General features: G+C 39.0%; 1 protein-coding gene across 3 annotated transcripts in view; it reads right to left on the reverse strand.

Moving 5' to 3' along the window:
- pleca (plectin a) overlaps positions 1–16169 on the reverse strand; it is a 148861-nt gene extending 132692 nt beyond the window's left edge. For 2 of the 3 annotated variants that reach the window (XM_067426698.1, XM_067426697.1), the window contains exons 1-3: positions 16013–16169; positions 15145–15182; positions 4577–4864 (exon numbers count right to left, since the gene is read on the reverse strand). In XM_067426698.1, the coding sequence (XP_067282799.1) occupies positions 4577–4864; positions 15145–15182; positions 16013–16169 (483 nt within the window). Of the gene's footprint in view, positions 1–415; positions 599–4576; positions 4865–15144; positions 15183–16012 lie in introns of those variants that run through there. The other variant, XM_067426701.1, reaches the window with a different exon arrangement.
- Positions 16170–17549: the final 1380 nt, after the last annotated feature.

The raw sequence follows: 17549 nt of genomic DNA on the forward strand, positions 1-17549 counted from the left end.
ACTTTTAAACCATCTAATTTACTGACAGAAAAATCCTGTCCTTGTTTACGTTTCACGTGCGCTGCAAATTGAATCGTTCTCAGCATGTCATCGCGCGCAGAAATAATTTCGTCATCATTGCTCAGCAGATTCAACTATGCGGCAAACACACCGAGCATCCTCTGTCTAAACAACTGCTTTATATCGGTATCGCGACTCTTTTCACAGCCCATCTACAGCATCCAGCGGTTTGCCCTCCCATGATCTGTCAAAACCCCAATGTCAGTATCGCCGCCCCGCATATAACGCTCCAGTGAAAAGATGCCAAACTTAAAGCGTCCCGCCGGCGGATAACGCATATTCAGTGAAGCAGCCTGACTGCAAGATGCAGCGATAAGGAGAAATGTACCTGCAGACAGTGCAGAGTGGAACTTACCGGAGAAGAATCCAGCACGAACGCGCCCTAGTTATGAATGTCAAGTGATTATACCGCTGGATGCTCTGCTGTTTGTCCGTGGAGATGACGGTGCAAAATGCTGTGGATGATCACTGCTGGAGAGGGGAAAGGTGATCAGATCTGATCTGATCTGATCTAACTCCGTGTTCGCCCTGTAGTGCTTCACTTCCACACAATGGTGGAATGTCACTGGGTGTTCTGCACAATGCAACGATAGATTTGATCTATTATGTGGGGGAGCGTTTATTGCCTCCCCATGAACAAATGTTCCTCTGTTTGACAAACTACAGTAATGCACCCCAACTACCCCCTCAACAGTCAGTGACTGAAACATTTGTATTTGTAACAACTTGTAATAGGAATTGTGTTGCTAGATATTGTTTCAATAGACTATAAAGAAGTTCATGCCAACTTAAAATGAGTTACAATGAGTAAAAGCTAAGCACCGTGCAGTGGCAAGGTGAGGTCATGCGTTTAAATCTCACAATTAGAAAGTAATTGATAATTACAGCTTCATATCTTCACCTTTCTTAAACAATTTTCTAAGTAATTTTTGACAAAAAAAAAAAAAAAATATTATATATATATATATATATATATATATATATATATATATATATTGCATAAGTCATCTTATGCTAGCCACCTCTGGTAAAATCGCCCACATCCTCAGTTGAACAGATCATGCAATTCCACCCCTGTAATATAATGGCCTATGTCAAGAGTGTGACTAGGCTATTTTATTTTGCTTTGACTTAGCCTTTTGACAATGAGACTTTTTGAATTTTAGAAGCTTTTCAATATGGCAGCTGCATCAAGAAGAACAAAAATCTACTCAACTTCATTTATTGTTTCAGTTTTTGTGTTTTCTGAGAAACCTGAGAAAACGACGGGCAATTATTTTAGGAAAGTGACGATATATGGACTTGGCCTTGTCCTTTGCAGCTATAACAGCTTCAACCCTTCTGGGAAGGCTTTCCACAAGGTTTAGGAGTGTGTTTATGGGAATATTTGACCATTCTTTTAGAAGCGTATTTGTGAGGTGAGGCACTGATGTTGGACGAGAAGGCCTTGCTTGCAGTCTTCACTCTAATTCATCCAGTGCCACCACTCCCACCACACGCATCACACGCCGCGCGCATCACACACAGTGCTAAGGGGGGCACCACAAGAAAAGGGCATCATAAAGTAATGACGCTTAGGGCATCAAGACGCTCAGCGGCGGGACTGAATTCATCCCAACTTTGAGGTCATCCAAATCAGGTTGAGGTCAGGAGGACTCTGTGCAGGCCAGTCAAGTTCTCCCACACCAAACTTGCTCATCCATGTCTTTATGCTTTGAACACTGGTGTGCAGACATGTTGGAACAGGAAGGGGCCATCATGAAACTGTTCCCTCAAAGTTGGGAGCATGAAATTGTCCAAAATGTCTCATGTTTGCTGAAACATTAAGAGTTACTTTCACTGGAACTAAGGGGCCAACACTAACCCAGTCTGCATACCTAGATGCTTGATTGTATACACCTTTGGCCATGGAAGTGATTGGAACACCTGAATTCAATTATTCGGAGGGGCGTTCCAATACTTTTGGCAATATAATATATGTATATATCTCTTATTTTGCCCACAGGTTATATAAAATCAAACACCTAGGCATGCAGATTAAAAAAAAGAAATGTAATAGGAATTCGGTTTCTAGATATTGCTTCAATAGACAAGTTAAATAAAGACATTTATATCGACATATACAGCTCTGGAAAAAAATAAGAGACCACTTAACATGCATTTCTCAATGGTCTCTTAATTTTTTCCAGAGCTGTATATTAGTTTTAACTAACATTAAAAATGAGCTAGAATATATATCTGTTACAGAATTTATGAATATTTGCTACCTTTTAATCAATCAATGACAGGTGTTCTGGTTTCATTATTAATATTATTAAATATCTCCTTGGAATCTATGTGTCCTTAAATGTTCATGACAAATTAAAAATACCAAGTATTTGTGGATCAAACTATGTCTTTGTATTAAATCTGAATCTGAATCATTATTTTACACACATGGGCAATATATGCAGCAAGCATTAAAGGCATTGGATTTAACGTTTCAGTGTCATCACATTTTGCAAGCAAACGTAGATAACAGAGCTCAGGCTTGATAACATCTTACATAACAGAAGCTTTTATACCACTCAATGGCTTGTAAGAAAAAAAGAATAGCTGTTGCCATTGGCATGGGCCCGTTGAGGGAGGGGCTGCTATTTAACACAGCGCTAGTCTCAGTGCCAGCTTCAGCCTTTGTGCACAATGAACACTCAAATTAACCCTCCACTGCACTTCATTATGCTTGCAGCTGTGTATTTTTTTGTTGGAAGCTGTTGGGTCGTCCCGACAAAATACTGAGAATAAGCTACTAAACTTTATAAATTTCACTTATTGAATTTATCAATTTAGCAGATGTTTTTTTTTAATCAAAACTTACAAGACTAACTTCAATGCTTTTACATGACTCATCTTGAATGCAGCACCTTATTTCAATTTGTCCAATTGAATGCTCTATACTCCCATCTCCTAATATCAGTTGCTACCAATCAACACTACCAAGTGGCAAATCATGGTTCATGGATAATGTAAATTAAAAAAGGCTCTTACGTACAATAAAGACAAGCCATATAATGCCCAAACTTTCTGTTGCAAAAGGAAATATGCCAATCCTGAATAATAAACATATCAGTTTCTACAAAAATTTTGTAGATAATGTGACACTGAAGGAGTTATGGCTGCTGAAAATTCAGCTTTGCAATGTTCACAGGAATTAATTACATTTTAAAATATATTAAAATGTATTAAAACTTATTTTAAATTGTAATATGACCTTGGAGCACAAAACCAGTCATAAGTCATACATTTCTTTTGTGGCAAAAATCATTAGGATATTAAGTAAAGATCATGTTCTATAAAGATATTTAGTAAATTTCCTACCATAAATATATTAAAATTGTATTATCAGTAGTAATATGCATTGCTACAGACTTCCTTTGGGCAATTTTAAAGGCGATTTTCTAATTATTGCAACCCTCAGATTCCAGATTTTCAAATATATCTCTGCCAAATATTGTCCTCAATGGAAAGCTTATTTATTCAGCTTTCAGATGATGTATAAATCTCAATGTTAAAAAAAAAAAAAGCTGTATGACTGGTTTTGTCCAGGTTCACATATTTCACAATATTACTGTATTGTTAATCAAATAAATGCAGACTTGGTGAGAATGAGACTTCTTTCGAAAACCCACAAAAAAACTTACAAACCAAACTTTTAAACAGTATAAATAAAATATTGAAATGTATGTGTTATTTCATATTTGCTACCGCTATTGTTATTTCATAATGTTATTTCAAAGCAGGTGTCAACACTGTAAAAATATATGGTTGGTTTAACTTAAAAAAGTAAGTAACCTGGTTGCCTTAAAATGTTGAGTTTATTTAAATTAAAAATTTGAGTTGATACAATGAAGGAAATTGGTTTAATAAATAGAAAATCGAAATATTATTGTATCTGAACCACATAAAAAATGTGTTTTACATTTGGCATATTTCACTGCATCATCACAAATAAAACACACAAGATTATTACACAATCTCTTAATAATATTTGAACAAAGGTTGTCAATTCTCAAAAATGTTCATTGAATTAACTCAAATTTTTCATTTCAATGAACTCAAAATTTTAAGGCAACCAGGTCACTTTTTAAAAAAAAAAATGTTTTACAGTGTGTAACATGCCAGTTTCCTAGGGAATACAGGACAAAAAAAATCCTTTCATTAAGTTTTTAAGATCCCAAAATAAGATAAAAAAAAACCTTCATGTTGCTTTAGTAATTTAGTAACTAAAAGCTTGTCATTTTTTAAATCTGCTAATCTGTTCATCTTTTCATGGTCTCTATATATAAATAAACAAATATTTTAATTTAAATGTTTGTCTTTTATACTGACATAAAAGACAAACATTTAAATTAAAGTATTTGTTTTGAGCAGACACCAAAATAAAGGTTAAAACCACCCTCTGTTTCTCAAAGTGCTGCTGCAAATTATACAATATAATTTTTCCTGGCTCTCCTAGATGACATTAGCCTGATCTCACCTGTTCAGCAGATGCTGAGATTACGGTGCCAGGTGCGATGGTGACTTTCAGGTGCCGTTTGTTTCTTTTCCTCACTGTTGTAGAAGGCTTCTCTTCTTTCCCTTCCTCTTCCTTCTCACCCTTTCCTTCCTTCTTTTCTTCCCCTTCCTCTGTCGTTTTCCCGCATTTTTCCTTCTCCTTCTTCTTCTGTTTCTCTTGAGACAGAGGGGTTGCCAGTTTGATCACCCCGACGATCCCCTCATTTAGCAGAGCCGCAGAGACACTCTTGTCCTTCGGCTTCTTCTTCCGCTGAAAAAACAGTGAAATCAGAGTATTCATTTGAATGCTGCAATAAAAACTGCAACACGAACCACCTTACAAACATATGCAGGTAAAAGGGACTTTAGATGGATCCAAGTGGTCATATAAGACAATGCTGAAAAGGGGTTATTAGTGAGTTTAGTGTCTGTTCAGCTATTTCTGACGCCCACTGCCTGGATCACACAAAGGAGTCCTTATTCCACAGCCTGTGAGTGTGATTGAATCTGTCAGGTACACAATTAAAAGGCCATTTCTATCAGTCAAATCAGTTTTTACATAGAAAGCAGGTACAAGAACATCATTCACAGTTTAAAGCCACGAATCAAGGCATTTTAATTACCCAATGTCCATTACCAAATTAGATTTTAGTGTTTGTACATAGAACTTACATCTTGCAGTGATTTAACATCCATCCTCACATGACTAAAAAAAGCCACAAAGCCCAACCTAAATAGACTAGACTTTATGGGATAAGTCACAGCACTTACATATTATTGTATATTGATTGTTTGTAGGCTTCTATTGTTCTTCTAATTTTTAAGTCACTTTGGATAAATTATTAAAGGTCCCGTTCTTCGCGTGTTTTCAAAGCTTTAATTATGTTTACAGTGTGCAATATAACATGAGTTCATGTTTCGCGTGTAAAAAAACAGTATTTTTCACACAATTTACTTATCTGTACACCGCTGTTTCCTCTGTCCTAAAAACGGCCTGATGATTTCCTTGTACTATGAAGTCCCTCCTTCAGAAACACGTAACGAGTTCTGATTGGGCCAGCACTTCCCGTGTTGTGATTGGACAGCAGCTTAGCGCACTTTGCCCAGAAAGGTCCCGCCTCTTACCATAACGGGGAGATGCAAGCACTGAATGCACGCTCTTCTCCACGTGGGAGAGCAACAAGACCACGTCCCCTATTTTGCATGTTCTTGTGGGCGGAGGGTTAGTCAACAAACTGTTCTAGTGACGTCATTCCTGCAGGAAGTGCAGGGGTGTAGTCCAAACCATAGACAGTAAAATAAATGGACAGAGCTACCCCATAGACTTCAATGGCGGAAAAATGAGGCCAATCAGAGGCACTCACTTCCTGATGGCTGAGCGTACTGCGCAGGCTCGGACTGAGCTTGACGACATAGATGTGACGTGAGCAACCTGTCTGACAGTTGTAGGTCTTCTAGTAGTTGTGGAAAATGAAATCTGAATCACGCTGTTTAAATATTTTCTGCCGTTGCTTTTGGCTCCCTATTGGCTTCTCCCCATTCTTCTCCCCTGACTTTATCGGACTTTATGTTTCCACGTCCCCCCGACTGTCTCATAGACAGTAAAACAATGTATCTGAGTGTCTCCTCCTGTCTATACAGTAATTTCTCAACTGTGCGACAGAGTCGCGTTGGTTATGATGCAATCATTAGCCTATTTTTACAAAAACAGCTTCTACGGGGCGATAGTGTAAGATACAAGGTAATGGAGCCTTTTATACATTGTCGTGCTTTCCGAATGCTAGATTACCCCCTTGGTCCAAACCGGCCGTTCGCTGTAGGCTTTGAAAGGGAACTTCTGAGCATACTGAGCTTTTTACACTGTTAAAACTTGGATTCCCATCCTAAACATAGACAAAGTTTCAAAAAATAATGTTGGACGTTTGATGGAGTATTTCTGCGTCAAAAATACTCCTTCCGGTCTCTCACAAGTTTATGAGAGTTTTTTTCGAGTATGGGTCCGCTTGACGTCGATAGAGCGGAAGGTCTTTGTATGGGCCGTACGGGCTCTTCTCCCGGCAGGGTGTGCGCGCATGTGACCAGAGGCGAGAGGGCAAATGCACGCCCATAAACACTCGTTCAGCTGCAGATCCACTCGTCCATGAACACTTATGTCGTTACAGTCTGCGCCGCGCTTCACTTTATTCCTATGGGTGACATCAAGCGACTTCAACGCTTCAGCACAGTATTCCTGGAAGGCAGCGCTGCATTTGAACTGATTTGAACGCAGAAATGACGGGAAGCTTCACAACATCGCGGATCTCCACCGTCAATGCTGTCACAGGACTTCACCAAATCATACCAAAGAAGTGTGTTTTTGACGGAGCGGTCCAAGCGATAAAGGTTCGGTCCTGCTTTGAAAACAGGCGGTGAGTTAAACTGCTTCAAATGTCTATGTTGTTGGCTATTGTCGCGTGAGTAAACATCAGTAAATGAAACGATCGTGTATAGTTAATTTATCAATGGAGCATACGATCTATGGTGTGTGTTAAAATACATATGACCACTAACGTTATAGGTGTCAGTAAAACCACCCAAACATAAACCTAGCATTCTCACAAAGCGTGCTTCGTCATTTAAATGCGCTAACGGCTACTCCATTGTTGTTCTATGTATAACGTTACACTAGTCTGACGTGCAAAACCGTTTTGTTTGCTACTGCTAAGGTTTAGTCGTATACAATAGTCCATAAACCGAATCATGTCCTCATAAACTGCGAGTAAACACACACAAATGTTGACAGGCCACTAAATACAGTACATACCACAGAGACGGACGTCCTGATGTTGTTGCTTCTCCTGTTCAATTTATTTCAGCCTCCGGATCTGAATCTGGATCATATATGTATTAGTTGAATCTGATTGATAGCCATTTATTAGGGTAATGTTTTCTTCTCCACGCTTGAGGATGTCAGCTTTCAGAAGCTCTCGTGCTGTAGCTGCGCACTCGTCATTCTTTAGCTCCGCCCACATGATACGCCTCCAGCCGCTTGTTTTTTTCCGGAAAGACTCGGTACAGCCTATATTTCTTTTATAAATATAATAAAACTAAAGACTTTTCGGAGATATGAAGGATGCTATACTACTTTATAGGTACTCGAGAGTCAAGATTGACATGAGATTGACTGAAACTGAGTGTTTCACCCCCCCCCCCCTTTAAATAATATCTCGCTTGGCATTGAACTTTGAGCTTTATAATTTTACAGGTATTATTTATGCTCTAACAGCAACATTACACACTAACTAAAGTTTGAAAGATAGAATCGCGAGTAAACAGGACCTTTAAAGGTGCAATCTATGTATGATTTTTGTGTAGGATCCAAAAACCACAAGGCCAGGGTTACTTTGTTCAGTTGAGTTTTTACAATATTCCAAATGTTTCCATTATTTGTAAATTGTGTTAAAATTCCTATTTTAACTAAGGACCGGGACAGATGAGGGAGTCATCCGTCCTGTGTCATATCTGTGATAACCTTGTTTTTTTCTTACTGCAGTGTGCAACAAGTGTCACAGCAGCCGCTGAGCGAGCGCACATAAAATAGTCATAAAATATTTTCATAGTAACGTGAGTAACGTCATAAAATAATAAAAAAAAAAAAACATGCATCTAATATGATAATACTCATGACCGGAAAAGCGGAAAACCAGCCGTGTGTTGCGCAACAATCACTCCAGCGGCCTTGCTCAGCTCTCACAACACTCAGTCCTGCTCTGCTTTACACTACAGTAACGTTAATAACCGCATCCATGAACATGATTTCTGCCTGAGTCCTATCCTGTTTCTTTTCCACTGGCTGTGAGGTGAAAACCACATTCTTCTCCAACACATGAGATACAGCCTCCAAAAAAGTATTTGGACAGTGACTTTATAATTAAAATCTATTAAAAGTGGGGTAAGTGTTATTTCAAAAATGCTTCAGTAAAAGTGTCTTGGGCCGAGAAGCAAAACAAACTTGTAGCCAATCAGCAGTAAGGTGTGTCTACTAATGATGGTGAGAACGACTAACCAAGCAGTGTCTGCAAAGAAATTTAGGCCCCACTTTATATTAGGTGGCCTTAAGTACTATGTACTTACACCAAAAAATAAGTACAATGTACTTACTGTGTTCAAATTGTATTGCAAAACACCTTTTATGATATTGAGGTGGATACGGGTAGGGTTAGGGACAGGTGTGGTGGTATGGGTGAGTTTAAGGGTAGAGTTAGGTGGAAGGGAAGTGCCAACTGTGTAATTACAAATGTAACTACAGAAATTAATTACAGACGTAATTACATGCAGGCATTTTTTAAAATGTAAGCAAAATGTAAAAACATGTATGTACACAATAAGTGCATTGTATCAAATGATCAATTACAATGTTAGTACGTAGTAGTTAAGGCCACCTACTATAAAGTGGGTCCGTAGATTTCATTGTTGTTTTTTTTAATATTTTTTCAAATTCATACAATATTTGTGTATTCAAAATTTTGTAAAGTGTTCAATTTATTTTTGGCTATATGCAAGGTATTGCACTTCAGAATCAACACAAAAATGCAAGAAAATGTATAGGAAATTAATTTAGTTTAAACATTGCTGCCATTTTTTTGAAACTTCAATCCAGGTTCTGACCATCTTCTCTGTAAATTGCACAAATAAATCTAATTCATAAACTTTATCTGCCTTTTCTTTCAGGCTGTGCCTGTGAGATAATGACATTTGGATCTGTTTTTCTCTCTGTCCACTTGGAGAACAGAGAGGAAACAGGCTTTTGTCTTCCTTTAACAGCGAGCAAAGACAAAGTGTCTCTATTCATGCAGACAGAGCTATCACAGACAATCTCTGTCCGGCAGTCTATCAAACCAGCATGAACACAACAAACCTGCACTGACGACTGACCCATAGACTCGATAATCTATGCCATATAAAGCAATTATTATGTACCCAGTAATTGTAAACCATAAGGAAGAATGCTCAGCTGTGTTTTACTGTGTGCATCCATTAAATAAACCTTTGAGATGTTTTTACAAGCACATCAAATCATTTACTAGCATATTTAACCACAAACAATTCTACCTAAATATTTGCCCACACGATAGCTTTTGGATCTAAACAGTTGCTGAAAAATGCCCAATAAAATGTCATCAAATGGCTTCTTTTAGCCTACAATACTGGCCTCTAGAGGCTGCTGGGTAAAAAGTATAATTACTACTGTTTGGATTGGCATAATACTAGCATGCTAATATTACTATTTATGCAGAACAGTGGTGTAAAGTATTTGAGTAAATGTAACTTTTTGGCTATGTTGTACTTTAACTGAGTGTCAAAGATATTAGCAACTTTTACTATTTTACTGAATTAATAAGTATAAGTGCTCTTTACTTCTATACATTTGCAATAAGTAATGCAATTAATTTTTGCATGACACCAAAGTTTTTCTGCGGCTGTTTATCTCGGTCACAAAACTACACTCGATCTGGTGTGTTTTGCCTTTACCTAAACTTGTCCACTGGGTGCTTCACAATTCTTATCTGTGCATCCTCTTTTCCTTTCCTCGCGCGTCCCTCCACCCCTTCGCAAGGAAAAGATGTGAGGACAGATTAATTTAATCAAATGATGAATGATAAATCCTCGCTCCCTTTACTATCACTTCAAAGCCGCGTTAATTAATGATGACTCTACGGATTTAGCTTGCACATTAGGATTCTTGAACATTAGAGATTATTATTTATATTGTAATAGTTTCAACCTCTACAAAATACCACATTTGTCCGTATTTTCTTTTTTATATTACTTATTAGCTAATTATTATTAACAATGAAATATTCCCTGTTATTAACTGCTTTTTATTTGTTGTATAGTATTACAGTTTGTTTAATTTTTTTATTGTTTTATTTTCTTGTGCTTTTATATAATTCTGTACTAGAGTGGTTGTAATTTGACAAACGTTTGTGGCTTGTACATGTAAACAATGATGATAATTATAATAATAATAATTTTAATAAACTGTGGCAAGATGTGAAGGAGGAGGATAATTTATACATGCGTCACATTTGGTTGATAAAACACTTCCGCAAAGGATACACTTGTATATCCTCACTCATGACTCCTCAGGAAACCTCCTCACTCCTTGATCCTCGCCTCCTCGCAGCCAAGTTATAGAGTTGAGATGTCCTACAAGATGGCTGAGCTCCATCGGTTTCTTGGTCATAGGATGGAGGACGGAGGAGTGAGGAAACAAGGAGGGATATTGAGAAGAACCCCATGGATGCGACTGTGTTAGCAGTTGTAGCCTAGAAATCTAGACGCACCCTAGCGGCAGCAAATCTAATCTGACGCGAGTGTTGTCTAGCAACTCTCAATACACTTCTGAGCTGTAAAAGCCAAACTCTGGTCGGGCCAATCACATTGTGTATAGAGTCGGTGGGCGGGGCTTAACATAATGACGGCAGAGTTTCACTTGCGTCCTACTAATAAACACAGAAGCTGAAAAACAGCGGTCTTTCGAATCAGCTTTGACCGCAACTCTGGAAGACCTGGAGATAAGCTTTTCTCTGAGAAAAGAACAAAGAACGGCACTGAAGTCATTTTTAAGAAGGGAAGATGTGTTCGGAGTTTTGCCGACCGGATACGGCGAAAGTTTAATCTGTCAACTAGCTTCGCTTCACCTTCGTTGCTCTGGTTGGTTGTAGCGCTATCCTATCGCGTGCAGAGGAAGTTTGTTATCCCGCCCCTCAGATTGAGCCCTGTCAATGGTGAGTGCCCAGACCAAACATCTTGATGTGGGTCTGGCTTGTCAGGCTAAGGTAGTTTCTGAATCACAGGTGTTTCATTTATGAGATAAGTGTAACCGGTCCTACTCAACCCCCACATAGCAGAATTCCAACCGTGGTCTCCAGCGTGGGAGGCGACGCTCTAACAAGGAGGCTAAAGACCGCAGCCTCTATAGCGTCAGTCGCCAGATCACCTCTTGAGATCAGAGGAGTGAGGTTTACATGCACAGCTCTTAATGGCCAGCTCTCACCCCCCTAACCTCACTCCCATCAATCATGAAACCAGATGTAACTGCTCCTACTCAGTCCGCCCAAGGTTTTGTGACAAGCAAGTCAAGTCAGGTCAAGTCAAGTCATAGCTTGGGTCAAGCACTGGCAAGTCCTATAAATGTTTGATGACTGAACTGAATTTATATATTAAAAACCACACATGTGACTTGTTACACATGTGCAAGTCACAAGCAAGTCTCAAGTCTTAACCTTTAAGTCTCAAGCAAGTCCTCCCTTACATTTTTACATGTACAAAAAGTACATTTTTGTGACAAGCAAGTCACGTCAGGTCAAGTTAAGTCATAGCTTGGGTCAAGCAAGTCACTGGCAAGTCATACAAATGTTTGATGATTGAATTGAATTTATATATTAAAAATAGCTACAACTACAGTGGTTATGGACTATAGGGGTTTTATGTGCAACAAAAAGTGCAATATGCATTTCTACCCCAAAAAGTGTCCACATACAGCGGAGTTGTTAATACAATAAAAATCTACAAATTCAAATTAAAAAATTTAAAATACATAGCCTAAAATGGAAATGTAACTGAAATTAGGCCAATATATTGGATGAGATAAATTCTCTTTGTATTATTAGAATGTTTCTAGTCCTGTACAGCGTGACCAGGTGATGACTTATATTATGACTAATAAACTTAAGAGAACTCAGATTGTGTTTGTGGCTCACACCCTGACGAAGGCTCATTAGCCACAACACATATAGGTGTCTGTTACTTGTCGCCCGTTTTTATGAAATAAAGGCTTTTTACATTTCTTAAATAATATTTTTGTGCTTCAGATTATTTTTATCAACATGTCCAGACAAGGCCGTAGCCATAATTTCAAAAGTGAGGGGGACAGAATGTCAAGTGTTTTTTCTGTTTCTGTTTGTTTTTTTGTTGTTGTTGTTGTTGTTGTTGTTTTTGGCCTAAAATATTATTTCTGTAAGCTATCTGGGTCAAATGAAATAAAGTTTGCTGGGGAAATAAATAATTAAAAAGATAAAATGTATAGCTAATATTACTTCCTTATGTTTTAGTAAAATGTGTGCAGTTTTGGCTGGACTTCAGCATTTTTATTTATACAATTTCAATCAATGGGACTATGGGAGAGAATTAAATTACTTTTTGTTACATAATTTACCTAAAATCAGCTCCAATGCAGAACACACACAGAAATGGTGGAGTGACTTTAAAGGAACTGTAGGTAAGAAATGTATTTTAATTTATCATAAAATGACCCTGATATGTCACTAGACATTAAAGGAGTACTTCAAGCGCTGGAAAGATGAATCTGTATTTAAACTGGGTCATTAATGTAGTAGAAATGTGAAATTATTTTTGAATTTGGTGCTTTTTAGACTGAGAAAAGACCGAAAATGTATTTTTGTCTCATGGGGATGAAAGACAACAATTCCCAGAATGCTTCGCTGCCCTGTGAGGCCATTCCCAACGCCACCGCTACTGAATCACTTTTACTTTCCCACCACAGCGTTCATCTTCATAAAATCAGTTCAGTTAGAGAAGAGACACTACAATTAAAAACTGAAGGTGTGTGTTCAATATATTGTGATTTAGTTGCTGAGTGACTGTCACAAACGCAGCAAGAGTAAGATTTCGCATCGTGATGAATGAGCTGAGGTAGGAGCTCTCGTGATGAGAGCTGAGGTAACGTAAATCATTCAAACGATCATTCGAATATACTCCAGGGTTTCTACCATAGACTGTAAAAAAATATGGACGTAGTGTCCGTGACGTTACCCATAGGATTCCGATAAGCCGTTCTGAAGCGTAAAGTAGAGACGAGATGGGCGTTGCCATCTTGCGAGCGAGTCATCGCGTGTCACTCCCGGATAACAGAAAATGAACAAAAAGGCGGGATGTGGGCAGAGCTTAGGTGACGCAATGAGTATAGACGGCAGGTAAATGGCAATCCACCTGTCACTCAAAGTAACCATTCCCTTAAAGGGTTACTACATACACACACACACACACACACACACACACACACACACACACACACACACACACACACACACACACACACACACACACACACACACACACACACACACACACACACACACACACACACACACACACACACACACACACACACACACACACACACACAACGCTTTCGAAAGTTGAAATGCTCACAGTAGATGTCTTAAGCAAAACTAGGTAATTATTCAACAAAAGAAATATGCAGTTACCCATTATTGTGAAAAACACAAGTCTGATACCACATTTCAACTTACTGTGCTTGACTGTTTCGTTGTCAAGTTTTTTTTTTTTTTTTGTGCAACTTTGAACTCATTGCTGAAAATGATGGATACAGCGTGACCCGAAACCGGCCAAATCTGGCAACACTGAGCGCGAGTACGAGGCAAGCATGGGCATGCGGTGATCCGTAGGTGACTGATTATCATGAAAACTTGGCGTAGGTAGCGCCCTCCATGTTCATTCACGACTGTCTCCATGTCCCTCGCCTGGTTAGATTGCGGTGCGTTCAAAAAACGATATTTACTTACAAAAACAAGTTATTTAGAGTAATTTAGCTCAAGTCCAAGTCAAGTCTCAAGTCTTGACTATCAAGTCAAAGTCGAGTCGAGTCTAATATTTGTCAAGCAAGTCTCAAGTCCTAAAATGTGTGACTCGAATCTGAATCAAGTCATGTTACTCGAGTCTCCCACCTCTGCAATCTGCTCAGAGCAGGATTCGAACCATGGTCTCCGGGTTGGGAGGATGACACTATAAAGCTAAAGACACACCAAAATGACGCCAAATGATGCACTAGTACTGATGAAAACCGACTGAGCTGTCGCCTTGCGTCACCTCCGTCAGGAAAAAAAAAACTGCACTCTGCTCAAGTTAATAATGAAAACAGTCGCACAGTTGAATGCGAGGTAAGGCTTTGCTCTTGTTCTCGTGCATTGGCTTGTTTGCTAAACCGAACTGCCAAAGTTAGAGTTCTCTCTCTCACCAACGGCCCCACGCCAATTGTTGAATCCGCCAAAATAACCCATGGCCGACGCTCAAAAACAATTGACCAGCCTCTAGCGTCAGTCGGTAGAAAGCCTCCTGTCCTGAGATCAGGGGAGTGAGGTTTAAACACACAGCTCTTACTGGCCTACATTACACTCACCCCCCTAAATCTCACTACCATCCGGGTCATGGAACCAAATGTAACCGGTCCTACTCAGTCCCCTCTGAGCATGATTCGAAATGCGGCCTCCACTGTGGGAGGCTGAAACCGTGAGAGTCAGTTTCTAGAGGATCTCTTGTGATCAGGGGAGTAAGGTTTACACGCACAGCTCTTACTGGTCTACGAAAGTTACATAAGGACATCGATGATGCTCAACCAGACGTGGAAGCAGGCTTCCAATCTTACCAAGTAAACCAATATTCTTCCTAATAAAGGTCTTAAAAACGAATGCACTTGGACAACCATCATATCGGCATCATTAATATTGTAATAGATTGATGACGTACCTGGCTCTGGTGTTTTATCTTTGATGGTTTCTCCGTGGCTGAAACAGAAACACAGTATTAAATTACATAAAGGAAGACCATGTGGAGAATATTAAACTCTATGAGCTATGGCCAACTAGTATACTGATTATGTAGCATGATATTGATTGAAACATTTCCATACACATTTTTTGAAGGATTGTGTATTTGGTATATGAACAGTCACGTATGTAGGTTCAGTTTGTGTCCAGCTGTCAAAACTCCTGTCACTGTAATCACTCAAACAGCAAGTCAGAGCCTGTTTAGAACCTCGAACCAAGAAATAGTCGAGTTATGGGAACTGATTTTTCACTCTTTTAAGCTCAAATGCAGGACAGACCCTCAATGTTTTGTGGTTGCTACATTTGTGGAAATCTACGAGAATGTTTCATTCATTCAAAGAATACATTGCTGACAGTCTTCACCTAAGGCTACAATTAGTGTCTGATTTAACAACAATTGCTTTGTGGTTTTGAAATAACTTTCCCAAGTGGTTCTTTTTAAAGCAATCCAGCTTGGTTTGGAAATGGTCAAAATCTGTAAAGGCTGCCATTGCGTAACATCCCAGGGAACATTTAATTTAGGGATTCTGCTTAAAAAAAATGGTACACTGTGATTTGAGGATTCAGAACGCCCCATCAGATGACGTCAAGCGTGAACACACAACTCAACCACTTTAACATCCTGTGCCCACTGAATGCAGTCAGTCATGAAAAACCGGCATATTGTTTCCACTGTAAAAACTTCTTCCTCAAACACTCTAGAACTTCTACTGATCTCGAAAGAGCTGAAGAAATCAGTAAGAACTGATTGCAGATCAGCTGAGTGAGAATAAAAGCAGCTGCATTACCTGAGAGATATCTTTCCAGAGGGGAGGCGGAGCTTTGGTTACCCCAGCAACAGAAGAACAAGCTCCAGACCAGGACGGTGGCCAAAACCAGCACAATCACCCAGAGTAGCCGGGCAAGAGCCGGGTACGCCAGGGCCCAGTCCTGCAGCGCGTCCATACTTAGCCACTTTTCACTTTTCCCTCTCTGACTACTCCCTCTTTCCTCTCGTCTAGCTCCTGTAGCTGCTTCTCAGTGGCAGATGGGCAGCAGCTGTACAAGGCCACAGCCCACGTCAGCTCTAGAGGAGTGTGTATACGAGTGTGTGCGGCTCTCGCAACCCTGCCTGGAATATCCAGCAGCCACTCCCAGGGCAAAACATCTCTCTCTCTCTCTCACACACACACACACACCCTCATTTCACTCAGGCTCCGAGACCTGTTGGTTAATGGTAGGTAGGAGCAGAGAAATGCACCCGAGGCTGTTTAAAACTACAACAGAGTACACTTACTAGGTGAGCATGTACAAACACAGACATAATTGAGGGAATTAATGTAAACAGTGTCCTCAAAATGTATTTGGACACTTGAGTCACACTTATAAAAAATATATTGAAGGAAATGATTACATACATCCACTAAAAAAAAGACCCCAAAAAAAAAGAAGAGATTAGTCATTGCTAAAATGATTGCGAAAAGTGAAGTTAGTTCTGAGAAGAGGTCTCCTGAATCATTTGCACATTTGTAAGCGTGACTTCCGTGGGCAAACAATTTTTAGGTTTACCATATTCGTAATGAGGCAATTTTGAGCCATGTTTAAAGGAACACTCAAAAAGGCTATTTATTCTTCAACTCCCCTAGAGTTAAACAGCTGAGTTTTACCGCTTTTAAACCCATTTGGCCAATCCACGGATCTGGCAGTAGAACTTTTAGCATAGCTTTGCATACATCATTGAATCTGATTGGACCGTTAGCATCGCACTCAAAAATGACCAAAGACTTGTCAATATTTCAATGTTAAACTTTTCATTTTCCGTCGGTCTTACACGATGTAACTAAAGAAGAATCAAGTTTTAAATAGGAAAAATATCGAAAGTCTTTGGTCATTTTTGAGTGAGATGCTAATGGTCTAATCAAATTCAATGATCTATGCTAAGCTATGCTAAAAGTTCTACCGCCAGATCCAGAGATTTGGAAAGGGTAAAAATCAACTGTTTAACTCTAGGGGAGTTGGAAAACAAAGGTAAAAAAAAGTGGAATGTTCCTTTAACAACTATATACACTCAAAAAAAAAAGTAAATCTTTTTCAATATTTACACAGTTCAATTAATAGTAAAATTCCATCAAATTGAAAAAAAGGTACATAAAATAATCGTAGGCGCAATATACTTATTGTGTACATTATGCTGTATTGCAAAACACATTTGCTACTACACTTTAAAAAATGCTGGGTTAAAAACAACCCAAGTTGGGTTGAAAATGGACAAACCCAGAAATTGGTTTGTTTGAACCCTGTGAATGGACCCATTCAAACAACCCAATTTCTGGGTTTGTCCATTTT

The sequence above is a fragment of the Pseudorasbora parva genome, chromosome 19 (genome assembly GCF_024679245.1).
Source record: "Pseudorasbora parva isolate DD20220531a chromosome 19, ASM2467924v1, whole genome shotgun sequence".
Lineage (NCBI taxonomy): Eukaryota > Metazoa > Chordata > Actinopteri > Cypriniformes > Gobionidae > Pseudorasbora > Pseudorasbora parva.